At 49.4% G+C, this 20,790-nt stretch overlaps 1 protein-coding gene across 1 annotated transcript in view; it reads left to right on the top strand.

The window, feature by feature from the left end:
* The window catches only part of Rpn2 (Regulatory particle non-ATPase 2), a 106,994-nt gene that overhangs the window by 24,658 nt on the left and 61,546 nt on the right, over positions 1–20,790 (top strand). Inside the window, exons 10-15 of the mRNA XM_070531577.1 lie at positions 2,434–2,482; positions 2,641–2,772; positions 2,921–3,009; positions 3,580–3,658; positions 3,963–4,136; positions 18,751–18,811. Coding sequence (XP_070387678.1) covers positions 2,434–2,482; positions 2,641–2,772; positions 2,921–3,009; positions 3,580–3,658; positions 3,963–4,136; positions 18,751–18,811 — 584 coding nt within the window. The remainder of the gene's footprint in view (positions 1–2,433; positions 2,483–2,640; positions 2,773–2,920; positions 3,010–3,579; positions 3,659–3,962; positions 4,137–18,750; positions 18,812–20,790) is intronic.

Here is a 20,790-nt window from a genome sequence, read left to right as displayed (position 1 = left end):
CTACTATTTTCTCTTTCTCCCCTCTGGTCTGTTCTGCATTAGTACTAAGGTAAGCATTGCAGTTTCTGCAATGTCTTTGCGGGAGGTGATGGATAATTACAGCAGTCTATAGGGAATTGTTGCAATGCCTAGGGAGCTCCAGAAGGCATTGTGGTGACGTGACAGAAAAGTCAGAACGAGTTTGTCACGTCGCCTTTCCTCTCTGCCGCGCTCTAGCCAAGTATATACTCGCCGTGAACTACTTCTTGATGTGGCCTGCTAGATAGCAGCAGCAGCAGTGAAAAACTTGAAGGAAGAGGCAAGGAAAGCTTTGGCTTCAAGACCGCTGTGCAAGATGGCACTAGTGAACCTCTTTACGCATGCATTGACTGGTACACTTATTTGAAACATTTCCTTACTAGTCTGTCATGCTCCTCCTCGGTTGAAGGGACACTAAAGGCAAACATACATTCAGTCTAGATGTTTATATCACTCTGCTAGAAACCTTGCAATGCTTTAAAGTGATGCTTTCTTTTCCTCTTCCTTCCCACTTCACGGCTACTGTCTTGCATGATGGATCAAGGCGTGAGCTATCCTCTCTGGCTACGTGGTAGTAATGGTAGGCTTGGTTCAGCACAGTGGTTTAGAATGTGTGATTTAGAACTTGAGTCTATGATATTGGGGCTTGTAAGCGTGAATCTGGGCATCTTTAACCCTTTGAGGGTCGAATTATTTTGAAAAAAACTTTCCCAGATGGTCAAATTACTTTATTGTGGTTCTTGAATGTACAAAATGTGTAAAGTCGGGAATAAATAGTAAAAAATCATTAGGAACAGTATTTTGGTGTCGGCATCGCTCAGAACTGCCAAATGTTCAATAGTATTTCCGAGCGTGGTACTCCTTGAAACACGAGTCTACGCACAGCGCCTCATCGCAATCTGCACACCTGAAATGCGTGTCTGTTCTCTTGGAGCGAGGAGTTGTGTTGGCGCATACGACATCTCTGCGTGCGGCTGCTTCGGGCAGAGGTCTAAGGCACGCTCTCGCATAAGCGCGTTGCAGCAGAGAGTGAGAATACCTCGTGAGCGGTGGTGATAAACAAGCTAAGAGCAGCGACAATCAAGATAGAAATCAACTTCCGCCACCTCTGCCAGAGCGTGCCGACAAAGAGAAAAACCACGTCTCGCGCGCCTCCGTTGCGATCACGCGGCGGAACCGAAACCGCGAAAGCGCATTGCCGCAGAGAGCGAGAATACCTCGCAAACAGCGCTGATAAACAAGCCAAGAGCAGCGACAACCAAGATAGAAATCAACTTCGACCGCCCTGCAAGAGAGTGCCGACAAAGAAAAAGATTAACGTTTCACGCGCCTTCGTTGCGATCACGCGGCGAAACTGAAACCGCCAAAGGGCCGTTGCCGCAGTCAGAGCGACACGCTGAACCTAACAATCAGTTCTGTTTATCTCCCCAAAAGGTAGCACCAATTTCAAATGCATCTTGTAAGTGCTAAGAGGTGGCAGCACCTCTCGGTGAGCACGCATCGTCATTATGGCGTGAAATTTCAAACGGAGGGTCGGAAACGTACCCGTACGGCAAAGACCTTGCGGGACAGAAAACCGCCGCCGTAATGTACGGCGAAAACATTCAAAGGGTTAATATGCAGTCATGAGGCAGCAGCAGAATGGAACCATATCGTGTAATGGTACAAACAGCTAATTTTGAAAACACCTTTTGCAGGAAAAGTTTGGTTCAGTGTGTGCGATAGAGACTTGGGTTTCTGTTGGACCAGACTGCCGTGCTGGAGCGCCACATGTTCATGCTGCTTCAAGGGGAAAATGTCACCAACTTTATTCTGTGGTCTATACTTGTAAATGGGTACTAAACAAGAGCAGCATTGCTTTCAAGCAGGAAGGAAATATTTGCCTAAAGTGATTCTCGCAAAAAATAATATCCTAATATTTTTGTGCCATGAGGCGACTTTGTTAAGAGGAACTATTAATGAAAGGGCTGCACAGTTCTGCAGTTATATCAAATAGACTGTATTGAACAAGGTACACTAAGCTGCGGTAGCAGTCTAAACGCAGTGCAGAGGTGCCACCATGTCGCCATAACACTGAAAGAGTATTTTAGAGAGATGTAGTGTCGGCGACTTCTTTTTCAAGAGAATTTGATTGCCTATACTGATTTTTATCATTTCCTTTTCTGCTAAAATGCAGCATATTTAACTTTTCTATTATCAGTGGTTGACTAAAATTTGTTTTGAGTCATGGTAGCCTATATTTTCACAGTGGAAATGCCCAATTCTGTGCCACATTTACATAATTTTCTAGCTTATCAAAGCTATCTTCTTGGCAAAAGTGCGGCTTTGGACACTTTAGAGCACAAACAACATTAATGTGATTTGCCATTTGCCTCGAGTCTCTTTGGAAAGCATCATATGATAATTATCTTGCAGGACAGAACCAGCGGCAGAGGACCAGCCTGCTGATGATGCTGCTGACAAGGCGAGTGTACTGGTCGAGCATTTATTGCACCTGTCTGTTAGATGCTAGCCAGGGCACTTGGATCATAGTGGTGGTACATTTGGCAATACTTTAAGGAGTAAACAAGCATTGTGCCTCTCTCATTCTCATGTCAAAGGGTCAATGTTGCCTACGCGCAGGAAAAGAGTCCACGTGCGGGCCAGCTTGACAAATTAGCCACCATCCTCAGCGGAGAGGTCACCATCGGCTTGCATCTGCAGTTCCTTATCCGCAGCAACCATACAGACCTGCTCATCCTCAAGCAGACCAAGGTGGCTCACCTTCTTTCTCATGTTGTATTCTTGCTTACATTCTGCAAAGAGATTTGTGCAACCATGTTGAGGGTGCACTAGGTATCAGAAGACACCATATTTTTTCTATGCATAAGTGGTCTTGACTGTTACTTGCCCACTAATGCAGGATGCTGTACGGAATTCAGTCTGCCATACGGCCACAGTGATTGCCAACTCTCTGATGCACTGTGGCACTACTAGTGACCTCTTCCTCAGGTGAGTCTTCGCTTTTGACCAATTTTGGTTTTGCGTGTGTATTTTGGCTAGTTATAGACGAATGTGTTCATTAAGTGCTGAAAAAAGCATTCATCCCTTGTTTAGAACCAGCACTTCATGTGTGTGTGCAGCTTGTCAGTGAATATACCTGCACCATTGTTTTTTGTCTGTGCTTCGCCTCTTGGAGCAGAAGCTGATAGAGGAGACTGTGAAGCTGGGAAAACTACTTGTGAGATTATGCCAAGATGGCTGTTCATTATGGCAGGAAATTAAATGCAAGATCTTGATACCGTGAACATCACTGTTTGTTCATACTTTTGGCATGTCTTTCAGCAGTCATGGCACACATATTCATTAACCATTGGTGCCATAAAATTATGTATGTGTTTGCCGGACCAGGCAGGCAGTTTGAATTGTCTGATTTTCCAAGTTAACAATGGTCGAAGTAATGATAATTTTTTTTTACTTTGTACATTCAGACATGACTATTATGACACAGGAGTGATAAAGTATGGCTGTTGTAAGCAATTGCATTTAACACATGTCAGTGAAGACTGCCCTGTGATGCAGGGACAACTTGGAGTGGCTTGCTCGTGCCACCAACTGGGCCAAGTTCACAGCCACAGCCAGCCTTGGCGTCATACACAAGGTAGGGGCCCTCTGCCTAGGCTGCATCATTGTCGCAGTTGCATGCTTTATCAGCACTTGTCCCTCTTTATCTTTAGAGGACAACCAGGTCATAAACCCCATGCAAACATTCAAATAGTATGTCATTAGACTTCAATGAAAGCTTGTTGTGAAGTTTCATTTTGCTTTACTTTTCTGTCACCAAAGGAAAGTACTAGTACCTAGTCAGGTCAAGTTGCAAAAATGCATACAGTATGTTGCTGTGCATCCTTGGTGCATGTTTCTGGTTAGTGCATTCAAAAGATGCTTTGTCATTGTTAATGCAGGGTCATGAGAAGGAGGCCCTACACTTGATGTCGTCATACCTGCCCAAAGAGTCAGGCCCTGGCAGCGGGTACACAGAGGGTGGTGGGCTGTATGCTCTGGGCCTGATTCATGCCAACCATGGTGCCTCCATTACAGATTATCTACTCTCGCAGCTCAGGGATGCTACCAATGAGGTCAGTCTCTCCTCAGTCCACACATGCCCTGCAACACAAATGCTAATGCAGCAGAGATATCTTTACTGTGCTTTGGCCCTTCACAGGGTGGCAAAGGTGCATGCCGTGTGAAATGCTTCCAGCTACTTCAGTTGATTTCCCACCACTCCGGTTGACTACCCACCCCTTTGGAGGGGGACATGGCAAATAGAATAGTCAACTTGGTCATAAGTTCTAATGTGTTTTCTTTTTCCGTGATCCTCAAGTGCTCCTTTATCATGTGGAAACATATTAGAAACATACAGTAGAAGTAAAGCAGTTTGCACATTTGTAGTGTGCTGGTGACAAAGCTGGGTAGGAAATTGTGCATCGTAAGGAGCCATCGCAGCATGGATCACAGGGCCTTCTGTTGACACAGCGCTACCATCTTGAAGCCATTGTAAAAAAGGATAGGTCAGAGCTTCAGATAGCATCAGGGGCTTATTTCTTTGTGCAAAAATAAAAGCATAAGTTGCCAACTTTAAAGGTAAAGAAACACGTCAAACTCCATTATTGCCATCATGGGTGCACAGGGGGCGCTTAGGCTCCTATGGGCTGACGCAGGTTTCAATTGCTGATGCACCTATTTCGCACACAGTTTGGCAGTGGCTAGCTGTGCATTACTTTGCATTTCTTTGTCCAAGTGGCATTTGGCAATTATGGTAGGCTGCATTTTTGGCTCGCATTTCTTTAATAAGGTATCCTAGCTGCGGTGTAGCAGTGATGGGGACATCATTTCCACAAGAATCTATTTACATATTGTTGCGACAGTGAAGCTAGTTGGTATCATTGTGAGAGACATTTCCTTGTGCTGAAGCTTATAAAAACATTCCTAAGAAAGCACTCGAAAGAAAAAGTCGCTAGACTCTCGCATGTGTATAGCATGTTCATTTGACAAGATATGACAGGACTGTTCATTTCACAAGATGTTAGAAAAGTTGGCCAAACTTGATGTTTTGATCTCATACACATACTAAATTGTTGAATGTACCATTGAGTGTGAGTAGGCAGTCCCCCTGCCCCTACCTATTGAAAAATGTCCACTCCTCCTAGAATTTCTAATGAGAACCCTGGTCTTTCATAATTTTAAAGCGGAACTTCCTTAGCATACCCTCCCGGGCTATACTGACTGTGGCTTTTCCATTTCAACGGTCACTCTTGGTGCGTGGCACATGATTGAGAGGTGAATTTCCAAGCACCTGCATGTAATTGAACTATTTGGCCCCCTGCTTCTGTGGAAGTTCCATTTATTGTAACAGTATTCCTTCTTGGTGGCAGTGAATTGGGTTATTCAAATTGTGTATAAACGAATTTCGTTATATTGAGGTTCGAAATATATGGTGCTCTATGGACAAGAAATTATAACAAGTTAAATACTTTTTATATTGAGAATTTTGTTATACTGAAGTTTGTTATATCAAGGTTTGTGGGGGTTCCACTCTGCGTGCGGCTAGGGCTGAAGGCGAGCTCCGGATCTAGCCCCACGCAGTCGCTTCGTGGTAACCCCAACCCGTAGCGCAGGAATTATGGCTACGCCGGGTTCGGACGAATAAGGCAACCAGGGGTGTCAACGGTAACAACGTTTATTGCTATTAGCAGTAGCGAACACTCGCAGAGGCACGTCCTCTCAGTAATAGTAGTAAAAAGGCTTGCCTCGTTGTCTGGGTGGGTCAGACAAGCGAGGTCACTCACGGGAGGCGGCAGGTGCTGTCGTCCAGGCGGTCCAAGGTCTCGGCGTCCCAAGAGAGCGAGTCTCTCCCGGTGGCGTGCTTTTATGCTTTTTTACCTTTTTGCGAGGGGAAGTCCTCCTCGCCCACCGGATACGTTTCCGTTTCCCGTGAGCCGCGTAGGGGAAGAGGGGTACGCGCATCATCAGAGCGATGGAGAAAGGGAGGGCGCGCAGTGCCTCTCTTCCTTGTCTACGCCGGCCCGACCCGTCGCCACGTGTGAACGGGACGCCGCAGGTACGCGGGAGGAAATGGAGGTGGGTGCTCCCCACATCCTCCTCCTCTTAAGAAGGACCTCGAGCGCAAAGAGTCGGACACCGCTTTATTCGTCAAGAATGGCCCGGAAGCCGGTCTCCATCTCCTGGAGCTCCTCCGCCGCCTCCCTGTTTTCGCTGTCGGCCACCGCCGCAGCATCTTCGCTCACTTGGCTGTGGCCGGGTGTCGCCCACTCGCGCCGCGCTCGGAGACTGGCATGTTTTCGCTGCCACGGGCGCTTTTGCGAAAAGCCTTAAAGCACCCGTTCCATTCTCTCGGTAACCTTCGTTGCTGATGTCTATTACAATGCCCGACTTGACGAGAAAGTCTCGACCCAAAATAACAGGCACTGATAAACCCGGGAGATGTACGAGGCGTTGTCGCCTGACGCGTTTCTCCCAACGGATCACTAACCTAGCTGCACCGCTGGATTGTGCTGTGCCAGAAGCAAGTCGGAAGGTGGTGCCATCATCTCCCAAGCGGATGTTGTTCTCGCGGAGATGATGCAACACCTTGTCACCAAATAATGAAGCGCTTGCTCCGGTATGTAATAATGCAGCAAATTTCTTTCTGGCTATCGTTAGCTCGATGAACGGCGCCTGCGAGTCCGCAACACCTCCTACGCGACAAGCCGAAGGCGCAAGTAATTCAATACCACTGGCTATGTTCGACATCGCCGCACGGGACCCAAGGTGGATCACCGGCGGCCTCGCCCGTTTCCCGAGTCACGCGCTCGGCCCAGGCCCGGCGTGCGACCGCAGTCACGGGCGATGTGCCCTGGTCGGCCGCATTGGTAGCAGCGGCCGCGGAAGCCTCGGTGGCCTGGGCAACCGTCGCTCCACTCCGGCCCGCTGTAGCTTCCTTGAACTGCGTTCGGCGCGTGCCGCTCCTCCAGTCTCGCATCGGCCTCTCGTTCCTGTCGCGGCGCGCTGAGTGCAGCATTAGTCGGTGCTGTTCTCAGCGCGTAGGCGTACGGGTCCAAAGTGCGGTCTGATAACTCCCAACTATGCTAGACCTGCTGCTCCGCGAACGATGCCGACGTGCCGACTCTAGACGAGTCGAAAGTGATCGCGCCGCCGTTCCACGCGCAGCGAGGCTTGAGTGACATCGCCGCGGGTGGAGGTGGGCGTTACGCTCGCGCCGCGAGAATGTCTCCCTGGATGCGCTTCGTCTCGGCGGCGAGTTCGTCTAGGTCTCACTCTGTTCGTCTAGGTCTCACTCGCGCTCACTCTGTTTTCCGTTCCCTTTGATTACCCCTACCTCCTTCCTTTTTTGCTCTTCCGAGCTGCGCTACAAGCCTAAAACACTCTAAACCTACGCCCTCTGAAATAGGCCGCGAAAGTGGGGTGCGCCTGCCGTGTGACGCGCTCAACTTTCTCTTCATCGGTAGCGAGAGGGTTTGCGAGACGATAAAGTTCGTCCATCGCTCGAACATATTCCAGCAGGGACTCGTCCGGATGCTGGGCACGAAGCTCCAGCTCTCTCCTCAAATGCCACTCGTAATTGGCTGGAAGAAATTCTTCCGGCCAATTCGCGCGGAACTCTTCTACTGTGCGGCATCGGTGTCCGGTCAGTTGGAACCATCGAGCCGCCTGGTCGTTCAGTGAAACCGGGATCACGCGGGTGACTAGTTCGGCGTCTGAAAGCCTGGTTGCCTGCTGGTAATACAGTAGACGGTCGAGGTACTCACTCGCACTCGTGCGATCATGGTACCCACTGTAGGTAGGCATGTCTACCTTAATCCGTGGTCGCTCGCTCTGCGACGAGGCCTGCATTGTGCCTTGCAGGGCGCCGGCTAAGCTTTGCATGATTTTCAACGCATTTTGCAGCATTGCCTCGCTAGACGGCAAACTCTCTCCCAAAGGGCCGGATGCCTCCGCCGTCGAGGTTGAGTTATTTAGTGGCATGTGTGCCTCTGTGTCCGCGTCGCGATGCGGCGAGGGGCCCGATGTGGTACGCCTCGTATTGGGGTTAACCTCTGCCCATGTGGCATTTGCGCCAGCCTGACTGTTCCGCGTGAAGCACTCAAAACCAAAGCTGCCGGTTTGTTCAGCAGCTGCCACCGCGTTAGCAATAGGCTGCTGACTTTGCGTCGCTACATTTGACAACATGAACAAATCTGAGAGGTCAGACAAGCCAGCCGCCATTGTTCACTGAAACGTGGGTAGTCCTAGCGCCAACACACACACCAGAAGACTCGCCGTGTTGCCGAATTCGATCCACGTTGGGCGCCAAATGTGTGGATATGGGGATCTCCTCCGTGCCCTTGTGATTGTTTGCACTGATGTGTTGTCGTTCCTTTGTCCCAAGAGCATGGAGGGGATCCCCATATCCCCACAGGTTTAACTGTAACACTAATGAGCACATTTTATGTGCGTCTCTCCCTGCTTGACTGCTGTTTTACACCAGTGTGGATTGTGATCGTGGGAGAGGCAGCCAAGCAAATACAGTGTGTGGAGCTGTCTTGAAAAATTGCTGCAGGCTATTCTTATGAGTATAGAAATATGAAAGCGCCCTGCCACTCATGGCTTATAAGTACAAACCAGTGGCAGGGTTTGCACACCTTCTTGAAATGCTTGAAGACACCTGAATTTGGAAAAACAGATTCAAGGGCCCTTATAATGCCTTGGAAATAAACAGGCCCCTTTCTTTCCTTGAAAGCTGGGGTTGGACGATTTCTGAGCATTCAAACGAACAAACTCCGCATCGGCACTGTGCTGTGGACGCTAGTGTGCCTATTGAGGAACGATTTTATATACAGTTAAACGTCGAAATAATGGACTTCAATACTGTGCTTATTGGTTGTGCACTGTTGCAACAGTGTTTTAACTGGTTGTGGCATGCTTTCCGAGGGCTTTACCAAACCTCACTAGGTCATAGCTGCACCAGTTACATAAAGATGATGCCAGCTGTAACATTTCACTTGTAACATAAGCTCTTGCTGTCTGCTCATGACTGTCGTACATCGTGCATACGTTTCCCTCACTTGGTGACCCTTGGGAAGGTTCTTTGACATATATGCATACTCTGAAATCTCTATATAACGAACTTAGGGTATCGCAGTAGATTGTTCGTTATTCTGAAAGATTGTTATTGTGAAAGCCCCAAAATTAAGAATTCTGCCCATCAGCCCAGTTCAGTCACCATATGAGCTATGCACAAAAACATCGCTGTTGGCTCTCAACAGGCGCTGCTGCTATGTTTCATAGATTCTGCCGCCACACACCATCGAAGCACCGTATAATAAGAGTGACGTGCACAAAACAGATGCTGGTGCCGAGAAAACTACCGGCAAGTAGGTTGCTCCACGTTGCCTCCAAAGCGATATGTTTCTGGCTTTTTGTTTGTTTTTCACATTTCTTTCTGTGGACACAACTTTCTCACTCCAGGCGCACACCTGAACCATGTCAAAGTGCAAAAGGCGCGTAAATGACCCCGCCTGGAAAGTGCAAAGTGCGACCGTGTGGCATCTACGCGAGTACGAAGGTTACATTTCACCATGCACGTAGCTAGTACGGCCGCAGAATGAAGTGCAAGAGAAAGAGGCGTGTGCAGAAAAAAGGGAAAATAAGGAAGAGACATGCCTCCGTTGCTAGGCAACACTTATGTGCGGAGCATGCACTCGCAAAACCTGACTCGTTGCCGCCTCCGCTCGCCCGCATTCTTTCTTCGTCAGGTGCCATCTCAGGTTTTCTGAATCCATGCACCACAACGTCTGCTAGCCTGCTGTTTCAGCTGCTGTGAAGGATACACTGAAATCTAAGAATCGCCACATTTCTGAATATGAGTCCTTAGTACTGAGGCGTTGTTAACATCACAGAGAAACAATAACAATCGTTATTCTGAAAAGTTCGGTATTCTGAAGTTTGTAGTACGTACTGAAATATTTTTACATGGAAACTATAAGAAAGTCTGCAGGGAATTTCTGAAAAGTTTATTAATGTGGTGCTCGTAGTAATGAGGTTTTGCTGTATGTTAATATTTACTTAATGTCCTATAAATAGAATGTTTGACACGTCACTGCGTGCAGCATTTATGTAGCCCATGCATGGGCTACGCATTAAAAGGAGAGAATTGAATTTCACCACTGGCTTACAGTGGTCTCTGGCTGTGCTCGAATACATGTGTGGTGTGCTTGTACGACAACATAGTGTATTTGGTTTGTACCATGTATGTTCTGTGCAGTACACATGCTTTAATGTGAGTCAATTTCTTAGAGTGCATGTAAAATGTAGGAGAATATCCACAGTACAGTTCATGATGCGAGCTCTAGCTTCACCATAGGGATATCAAGTCATTCAGAATGCTAAACACAGAGTTTGCTGCGCCTTGTTCAAACCAGTTCGGAATGTTGTGTACTAGAATAAATAATGCAACTACTAATATATGAGAGGCGGTACTTTTGGTCTTGTGTAAAAAGGAGTACCGTATTTACTTGCATGACGATCGCACTCAAGTTATGACCGCGCCCCTGAATTTTGTCAGCAAAATTAGTTTTTTTTTTCTTCTTTCCTACGTAATGATTGCACCCCGAACTTGCCGCAGAGACATGTCGTGTGCCAAGTCTAGCTGATGATGACTGTGCTTACCATCTGTCATATGCTACCTGAACGACTCAAGACTTACCAAGCGGTCTGCATGCATCAAACAGATTCTTAAGCAGATGCCCCGTTTCATTCCTTTCATCACTTTCTCCACTTCCAACAAAAAAAATATCTGCAACAAAACTTGCCTTGGCCTTATTACTTGTAGGCGTTATAATGGTTGTAGTCAACAAAACAACTAAAAAAAAAGGCGCCTTTTGGTTTCTCTTGTCTGCACTCGTGGACACGTAACAAATTGTGAGCGGCAACGACAGTAGCCACATTCACATTGATACGTTAGAAGTCTGCCCTATTCATATGCCGGCGCTTGTAACACAGCTAAGATATTCGCCCACCCTTAGCAGAAATATGCAGTATTAGGATAGCAGTGAAGACAAATGCCACAGTTTTCGTAGCATGCCCGCCATGTGTTTCTATGTCACTAGTAGCTAACGTGCCCATCTCTGTTTTTGTCCCCTCAACATGGCTATGTTATTGCCGCAAACTTGCCTATATTAACAATATCATTCATTATTGACCCAGAAGAAACTTGTTTCAATGCATGTAATACATTCACAAAAAGAAAAAAAATCGCATTCGGCGCATTCAGCTTGCTTTGTCAGCTGCCTGTTTGTTGACCTATTGTCATCCTGCAGCAAGCAAACATGGGATGGGGAGGAGGAGGAAATAACTTTAATGTGTCCTGAGGAACCCCTCCCCACCCACTCTTGCTTTAGTGGGCGGCAGGGGTCGCGGGCCGCACCCACGTTGGGACGGGAAGCCCGTGAGCCTCCGCCCTTTCGTGAGCCCTCTGGACGGCCCGGAGCTGGGTCTGGTGGTCGTCGCTTTGCAGGGCGCCCACCCAGTCTTCTTCTTTAGTGAACACGGTGCCGCTTAACGCGGAGCATTGCCAAAGCATGTGCGCTAGCGAGCAGTAAGATTCGCCACAATCCGGACATTGCGGCTCTACTTCTGGCGAATAACGGCTCAGCCTGCCTCTCGAGGGGAACGACCCTGTTTGAAGCATTCTGAATATCGATGACTGTGGTCTAGTGAGTTTAGCGTGGGGGAGTGGGAAGGTCCTCCTCGACAGCTGATAGTGTGTTGTTATTTCGTTGAAGGTGAGCAGCGGGTCTCGGTGCTCCCCTCCCTCCCCGCCACCTCGCTCGCCACGATCGCCGCGGTGCGTGAGTCCTCGCGCGCGTCCGTGCGCCAGCTCGTTGGCGTTGGGAAATTCGGGGTGCACGTCGGCCCCCATGTGGGCTGGAAACCATTTGACGAGGTGCTGACCCGCGGCTCCCTCGCTGCCGAGGACGGCCGCCGCTTCCCGGGATATCGAGCCCGAGGCGAATGCTCTTGCCGCCGATCACGAATCTGTGTAGACGTAAGGACGTTCGGGGTCTCTCATTGCCATTGCTATTGCCACCTGTTCGGCCACTTCGGACGTTACCCCCTTGACCGATGCTGCGTTAATTATTGTGCCATCCCAGCGTACCGAGACGGCCGCATACCGGTCGCTGCGCCCATACTGGGCCGCGTCTACAAATGCCGCCAGGCCCGGGCAGTTGGCGGTCGATTTCAGCAGTGCTCGGGCCCTCGCCTTTCGGCGCCCCTCGTTGAATTGCGGGTGGACGTTTCTCGGAAGCGGTTCTACCTTGAAAGTGCCCCTTACCGCCGCGCTGAGCGCAATCTTGTGTGCGTTGCACTCTGCCTCGGCATTTATCCCTGCTTCTTCTAGGATGCGTCTGCCGGCCCTGGTGGTCGACAGCCGCACGACCTGTGCCTTGGTCTGCGCTTCGATGATTTCTGATAGTGAATTGTGGACCCCTAACCGATCGAGCTGCTCCGTGCTTGTAGTGATCGGAAGACCTAGCACCCTTTTGACGCTCTTGCGCATCAGTGTCTCTATTTTGGCCGCGTCTCTCTTGGTTTATTTTAGCGCCGAGGCTACGTAATTGACGTGACTCGTGAGGAAGGCGTGGTAAAGTCTGATGAGACTGCTCTCGCTGAGCCCTCCTCTGCGGTTCGTCACCCTGAGGATCAGCCGGAGCATGTTCTCCGTTTTGGACGTTAGTTTCATGACAGTTTGTGTGTTACCACCTTTCGCCTCAATTAGCAGCCCCAGGATTCGTATAGTGTCCACTCTGGGAATCGGCTGACCGGCATTCGTATGTAATTTGATCGGTATTTGATCGATCGGCGTCAAATTCCTCATGCCTTGTTTTGAGGGCCTGTACAGCAACAGTTCCGATTTGTTGGGTGACAGACGGAGTCCCGTTTCCTTCAGGTACTCTTCCGTTGTGTCCAGTGCCTCTTGAAGAGCCTGCTCGACTTCTGCGTCGGACCCTCCCGGGCACCACACCGTAATGTCGTCTGCGTACAGGGTGTGATGGACGTTGGTCACTCTCGTCAGCCGGTCAGAGAGCCCTTTCATTGCCAGATTGAATAATAGTGGGGAGAGCACCGCCCCTTGTGGGGTGCCCCTCGCGCCCAGCGTGTACCAATCGGACGTGGCCTGTCCAATTTTGATCGTGGCTTTCCTGTCTCTGAGGAAGGAGCCTATGTAAGAGTGGAATTTCCGGCCGAGCCCCATCATCGAGATCGTTTCCATTAGAAATCTGTGTTTGACCGTGTCGAACGCTTTCGTTAGGTCCAGGGCCAGTATGCCCCTGGTGTCTCTGGTCATGCCGTCAATTATATGCTTTTTGAGTAGCAACATTACGTCCTGTGTGGAGAGGCCCGGTCTGAAGCCCACCATGTTATGTGGGAAGAGGCCCTCTCTCTCTATGTACCGGGATACTCGGTTATGTATGGCATGTTCGGCCGTCTTGCCTACGCACGAGGTGAGCGATATTGGCCGCATGTTCTCCGCCGCAAGTGGTTTACCGGGTTTCGGTATAAGTATGACCGAGGCCTCTTTCCACACCTCTGGTACTTCTCCCGTTTCCCACACTCTGTTGATTTCTTCGGTGAGCTTCTCGACCGACCTTTCGTCTAGGTTCCTCAACAGTTTGTTTGAGACCCCGTCCGGGCCTGTAGCGGAGCGTCCGTTGAGGCCTTGTAAGGCATCCCAAATTTCTGATTCCGTGAAAGGAAGCGTCGAGTTCTTCGACCTCTGCCCCGGCGTATTGTGGATAGTCGCCGTCGCCTGACGGGCCCAGTAGCAGATACGTCTCCGCCAGCTCCTTTAGGAACTCGCTTTCCGTTTTGCCCTGCTCCTTTTGCTTTTGTAAAATCCTATCGATTGCCAATCTCTGACTTCCTTTGGATTGTTTGTCGTCTAACAGTTGCTTTAGGAGGTTCCATTTGCGCCCGGTTCTCATTTGTCCGTCTACTGACGCGCACACCTCGTTCCACTGTTGCTTGGAAAGCTCGATCGAGTGCGCTTCGATTTCCCGGTTTAGTGCCGCTACTTTCTTTCGTAGTCTGCGATTCAGTCTTTGCGTTTTCCACCTGGCCGTGATGGAATTCTTTGCCTCTAATAGGTGTGCCAATCTCGCGTCCATCCTTTCCACGTTCAGTTCAGTTTGGACAACCTTCGTCGCGGTGTTAACGTCCTCTTTGAGCCTTCTAAAAAGACTGTCTAGATCTGCGTATTCGTTTGTGTCTTCCTTCCTTATTTTGCGGAAGGCGTCCCAGTCGGTGACCTTAAATTCTCTCGGTGGTGCCGCCCTGATGGGGATCGTGACCGCCAGTATGTAGTGGTCGCTGCCGAGGTTCTCGTGCAGGTTGCGCCACTCGGCCCCTCGCACGTTCTTGACGAAGGTCAGGTCGGGCGTCGTGTCCCGCGCCACCGACGTGCCTAGTCGAGTCGGATAGCGGGGGTCCGTCACCAGCTCTAGCGAGCACGTAGTGACTGCCACCAATAGCCGCTCTCCCTTAGGCACTGGCCTTGCGCAACCCCATGCTCCGTGGGGCGCGTTAAAATCTCCTGCCACTATGAGTGGGGCCCCCCTGGCCATTGAGGCCGCCTTCGTTATTATCGATGTGAACGACTGTCTGTAGTCAGAGGGCGGGCTATACACGTTCACTACGAATACGCTGTTTTTCAGCCAACTGTTCGGTATGAGTTCGATCACGGTTACCTCCGCTTTCGCGTTGCCTAATTTCAAATCTCGTTCCTGGAAAGAGCATTTGTTCGCGACGAGGGTCGCCACTCCGCGCTTACCCTGTTCGAATTTCGACGAGGCGACCCGGTAGCCGGGCAGGGACACCTCGCTACCCAAAGTTTCTTGTAATATTATGACGTGCGGTTTGTCCGCCTGTGAGGCAACGAACTGTAGCAGCGGAGCCTTGCGCTTTTTGAAGCTAGCGCAATTCCACTGCCACACTAACAGCTCTCTAGTTGAGTTGGTCGCCATGATTGATGCCTTGGATTTGTGTAGCACCCACAGGCGCCACGTGTGCTTCGATACGCGTCACTCTTGCCGCGAGCGCTACCATGCTCTCCGCTAGTTGCTGGACCATTAGCTGCAATGAGCTAATCGACTGCTTAATTCCCACTAGGACGCTACTGGACTCAGGTTCCGCTGGGTTTCCCTCCTCCGTCAGGGGAGGGGCCCTGCGTTTGACCGAGCGAACCGACTGCTCCCCTTGCGGGGTCGGTGTACTTTGCGGCACCTGCTGCTGCTGTTGGTCGACTAGCTGAGGAGTGGAACCGTGTTTCCAAAACGATTCGAAATCCGCCCTCATTTGCTGAATCTCCGCCTTGAGGTGCGCGTTTTCTTCCGCTAGCTGAGCTATTCTAGAGTCTTCCTTGTTATGCTTTGGCAATGCTACCTGCGTTACCTTTGATTGTGAAGGCGGTTTTGGCCTGGCCCGGTCCGCCCAGGTCGGCCCTTCTTGAATGCGCACTTGGGAGCGGGAGCGGCCCCTGGAGCGAGAACGGCTTCTCGATCGGCTGCGCTGTTGTAGTGTCGGCATTGTCGAACGTCCTCCTCTGGGGGCACTTGGCACGCTGGAATCACGTGATCTACTCTCTAGCTGTTGCGGATGGCTTTGCAGCTGCGATTTCTTCGCATTTCTGCGTCGGCGCCTCCTGCGCCGCACGACGTAAGGGATTTGGTATCGTTGCTTGCACTTGCTGTCCGCCGTCGGGTGTTGGCCCCCGCAGAGGGCGCACTTGGGCGAGCACTGGTGGTCTGCAGCCGGGTCGTTGGCTCTGCAGCCGCGGCACCTCTTCTTGTCAGGATTAGGACAGACGTCGACTCTGTGACCCAAGTCACCGCACCCGTAGCACACGTCGTTCTGCCGCCTGTAGAGCGTGCAGCGTATTAGGCTTACGCCACACATGACGTAGTTCGGCACTTTCATGCCGTTGAAGAGCACTACCACCGTCGAGGTGTTTTTGATCCGCTTGGCTTCCAAGGCCATGGGATTTCTTTGGTTCACGATCATGGCCTGAAGCTGGGCCTCGTTGATTTCGGGGTCCACTCCTCTGATGACCCCCTTGCACGTGTTGTCCGGCGCCGCAATGTATGCGGCCACATTGTATGCGGCCACATTGTATGCGCCTTCTCTTAGGTGAAGCTTTTGAACTCCGGCGTATGCGTTCGCGTTCTTCTCGGTTGGCGTGGACACAACGAGAATGTTTTGGGTTGCGTTCGGACTAACGATGTCTTCCTCGGTCTTGTTCGGCGGGAGTGAGGCCGCCATTGCTAGCGCTTGCGCCAGGCGAATCTGACTCACTTTTTTTACGTCGAGGCCGTCTCTCGGCCTCACTATGATGCGAATGTGGTCCCTCGGTAGCCGGGGGAGCCTCGATGCGGCGACGAGGCGCTTGACCGCGCTCTGCGGGCCGGCCGTGCGGCGGCCGCCCTTCGTCTCTGCTTGTCCCTCGTTGCCTCGGTCCGGAACGGTCGGTCCCGGTGTGGCCTTCTTTTTTCTGCCCATGGCCGTCGTCCAGCCAGGGCGATTCGCTTCTTCTGGGGAGATGTCCTCTCCCGGCACGACGGTCTCCATAGCGGGCATACTGCCGCGCACACGTACGAGCGAGGCCTGGGCCTGCTCGCTCCTCGCCCCCGACGATAGGCCTAGTCGGGTAAGGCTAGCTAAGCCGCGGCGTGGTCCGAACTAAAAAGCCTCGGAAATGGAAAAGAGTTCACTGACGGGAAGAAAAATCGGACATCGGCGTGTTCCTTAGAAGAAACTGCGTCGAATAGTGCACATTTGGTTGCTAGGAATCACAGAAATCAGTCCGAAAACGAGCACAGAAGCGGGAGCCGAACATTCCACATACGCACTGGTCGGCTTCTTCTTCTTCTCCATCAAAACATGGGATGAAAAAAGAATTTTTTTTTTTTCGTGGAAAATTTATCCTGCGTAATGATTGCACTCCTATATTTGCGTCAACATATTTTGAAAAAAAAAAAAAAGTTCGATTATGTGCAAGTACGGTATTTATTATTGTTATATAACTCGAAGTGAGGCACAAGGAAAGAGTAAACAATGCAAAAAAGAGGCTGCTCGTAGGGCTTTATGCATTGTTACTGCGAACTGCTATTGCAAAATAAAGTGAAAGGGCTAGTAACTGACGTATCTGTCACTCTTGGCAAGAATGATGTTGTCGTCCATAACATCTCTGTACAAACATCACTACAAAATTGCCTACAACACAATCGAACACTACAAGGCCTTATACACAGATTGCACGATGATGCAATCTGTGTGATGATGACTTCTAAGACCACTCGCTTGACACATGTGCATAACAGCGCCTATCATCTTACTCAAGGTTGTGATTAATATGTCTTAACCACATTGATGCAGCTCTAACTGCATTCTAAATCGGGACAAGAAAGACGGTGCAAAAGGTGCAGGGGCAACTCTCAGCCCACCACTCTTGCTCAAGGCAAAGTGGCAACAGACACATTGAGTATGGCACAGCATGGTGAGTGGGTGACAAAGAAAGAAGAAAAGGGGGGGGGGTGGAAGCGCCGTTATATTTGCCTCATAAACCTGAATTTACTGCGAAGCACATTCTGAGGCCAGAAATTTTTAAATAAATCTCGACTTAAATTCGTGTAATTATGGTAATATACAGTATTACTATTTAAACAAGGCCTCCAGTTGTCTGAATGCTTTTTTGAAACTACCTGCTGCAGATACAAAATATTCAGTACAGTTCCCTACAAGTCCACAGCCTTGTGATAATGCTCACGAAGGCTGAAATGGTGGTTCCAGCATTTAGTCAAACGCTGGCAGCGAAAAGTGTCGCAGGGTGTCTGAAAATCTTTTACGTCAATTATTGAGTAAACACAAGCGTAGTTTATATGGGGAGACTGTTCATAATTTAACCAAGCGAGAAAGTGCAATGGGTGAAGTGTCCTGCCGATAGCTTTTCTTGAAGCCTGTGCCAGCAAATCAACTCAAGAATATTTTTTTTATTGACAGTAGCGATACACAACTGCCGACTGATATATCTTAAAGGGGTTTATATTTTAGTTTTTATTGAATTGAATTCTTAAGTTTTACATGCCAAAACCATGATTTGATTATGAGGCATGCCGTAGTGGAGGACTCCGGATGAATTTTGACTACCAGGGATCTTTAACGTGCCCCCAATGCATGAAACACGGGCGTTTTAGCATTTTGCCCCTATCTAAATGCAGCCAGCGAGGCTGGGATTTGATCCTGTGACCTCATGCTTAGCAGCACAACACCATAACCGTTGAGCCACCATGGTGAGTGTTATTTTTCATCACGGAACTGCTGACGCAGGGAGCACCATGCATATACCGTGGCCACCTGCGCTGGAGCCACCCTCTCTTTTCCTCTAGGAATATGGCAATTTTTTTATTTTGTGTGTTTTACATTTCTTTGCCTTCGTAGTATTATGCTAGCAAACACTTCACTGACAGTGTTGCTGTGTTTTGTTCAGTTGTCAGAACTGTCACTGCCAGAGCACCGCTTAGGTGGTGAGCTCTTTGACTGATCATTCTTGCAGACCTCATTGCAGTTTCTTTCACCATATTTCTGCTGAACTCGTAATGTGTGCTTAGTGTCATTGACATAAGATATTGGTGCATGCAGATTGTACGTCATGGAGGAAGCCTTGGTCTTGGTCTTGCTGCAATGAGTACACACAGGGAAGGTAAGAGGCAGTGTGTCACTTCTTTTTGTATAGCCTGTTGGCTTTTTGCAAGCCCATTACAGCTTTTTTCTTTCTTTCATTCATTCGTTTTTTTCTCTCTCTCTTTGTCTCTTTGGAACTCTCATTATGAGTAGCAATCAACAATTGGCTACTTCTGGCCATTGTTCTGCCCATTTGACTCATTTGTCTTTGAACTATGATGGACGATGTGTTGAGCATCGCTAGTGTGGTGCAGCCTTGGTTCAGCATTTTTCTTTGTAATTCAGTTGCCAGGTGGTTTTTCACGCCGTGACGGGGCCACAGAAATGCCAGAAAGATAGCACAGTCTGAGGAAATTAGTTTCAAAAGAAAGAAACATTTTTTTTTCCTTTTACAGTCCAGCAACATGAAAAATTTGTTTGCAGACTTGTAGAGCACACAGGATCTGCAACAACATGGGCAAGCCAGTTCGCTTCCACTTGATGCAAGATTCTACATTTTTTTACGAGTATTTTTGCGTGCTTTCGGGAGACACCGCTCCCGAGACCTTCAGTGATGGAAGCGGAGTTCGCTAGACGTCCAGAGGAGACAGACGTAACAGCGTTGAGCACTCCTAGGAAGCGCAACCACCTCATGAGCGACACAGGCAGCGAGGACACCATGCTGTACTACTGTGCTTCAGGCGAGGATCTATTGGATGACGGTGATTACTTGACAGTTATGAGGCAAAAAGGAAAGAGGAGAATTGTCACTGCTTCCTCGTCTTCAACAAAGACGACGGCGATGGCAAAGAGCAATGACACAGCTCTTACCATCCTCTTCTTGCCCGAGACGCCGACCGATGACCTGAATCAGCTAAACAGGCAAGCCATATCTGTCACACTGGAGGCTCTCGTTCCGAATGAGATTACAGATGTGAGAATCAACACCCATAAGAACATTCTCGTGGTCGATGTCAAGGACAGAGCAGCTGTCAAAGTGCTGGGAAAGATTAATGTTCGCACCATAATACCACAGGACAGCGATACTTCATCAGGTGTGATTTATGATGTTGACGAGTCAATCAACGACAACGATCTGCCTATATTGGTTAGACTCGCCACAGCAGATGTCACTATTATCGAAATCTGTCGCCTCGGAGAATCACGTTGTGCGAGGATAACCTTGAAGGGAGGAAGCTCGCCGTCACACGTGAAAGTTGTATTTTTTCGTCATCCAGTGCGACCGTTCGTTCCAAGACCACTTCAGTACCGTAATTGTTTGAAGAACGGGCATGTCAGCAGCATATGCAAAAATTCGACTGTGTGTCCAAAACGCTCTGAGCAGCACAGCACTGATGCTTGCCGTGCGACTGATTTCAAGTGTGCAAATGCTCTGGTCCTCATGAAGCATCGTTGAAAGACTGCCTGAGACACAAGACAGAGCTGAAAGTCCTAAAGCAAATGGTGAGAGACAACTTAACACACAGAGAAGCCGCTGCCAAAGTGTGACGGCGTTGTGCCCACTGCAGACGATCTTCAACAACTAGAAGTATTGAGACCGTCGTAAGAAAGACGCTACTTCCAACAGCTGGTGCTCCCAAGATGCTCACCCACACTAGCAACACAGCGTCTAGTGACACATTGAATACGTCTTCTGCAAACGCCTGGCCTGCACTTCAGACATTAAGTCCTCCAGTAGAGCAAAAATTGGCGGTGGACTGCCAACACACCACTGGCAGAACAGATTGTGTGCGAGGACAAGACACGCAAGTAATCGCTATAATCAAGTGTCTAATAAAAGTTATTCACGTTTTGATAAATGACATGCAGACGCCATCTGCTCAGGGTGCACTGCAAGTGCTGGATGATCTGGATCCGGTTCTTGCAAGCCTTGAATAGCAAGCACAATGGCTCTACTGCATCAGCCATTCTTCAGACAAGTCAAGGAAGCGTCTATTATCCAATGGAATGCCCGTGGACTGAAATCCCGTATTGCTACTTTTCGCCATTACGTTTCCA

This window comes from Dermacentor albipictus, chromosome 1 (assembly GCF_038994185.2).
Source record: "Dermacentor albipictus isolate Rhodes 1998 colony chromosome 1, USDA_Dalb.pri_finalv2, whole genome shotgun sequence".
Classification (NCBI taxonomy): Eukaryota; Metazoa; Arthropoda; class Arachnida; order Ixodida; family Ixodidae; genus Dermacentor; species Dermacentor albipictus.
The sequence above is the reverse complement of the archived record's forward strand: the minus strand, read 5'-3'. Positions and strand labels throughout refer to the sequence as shown.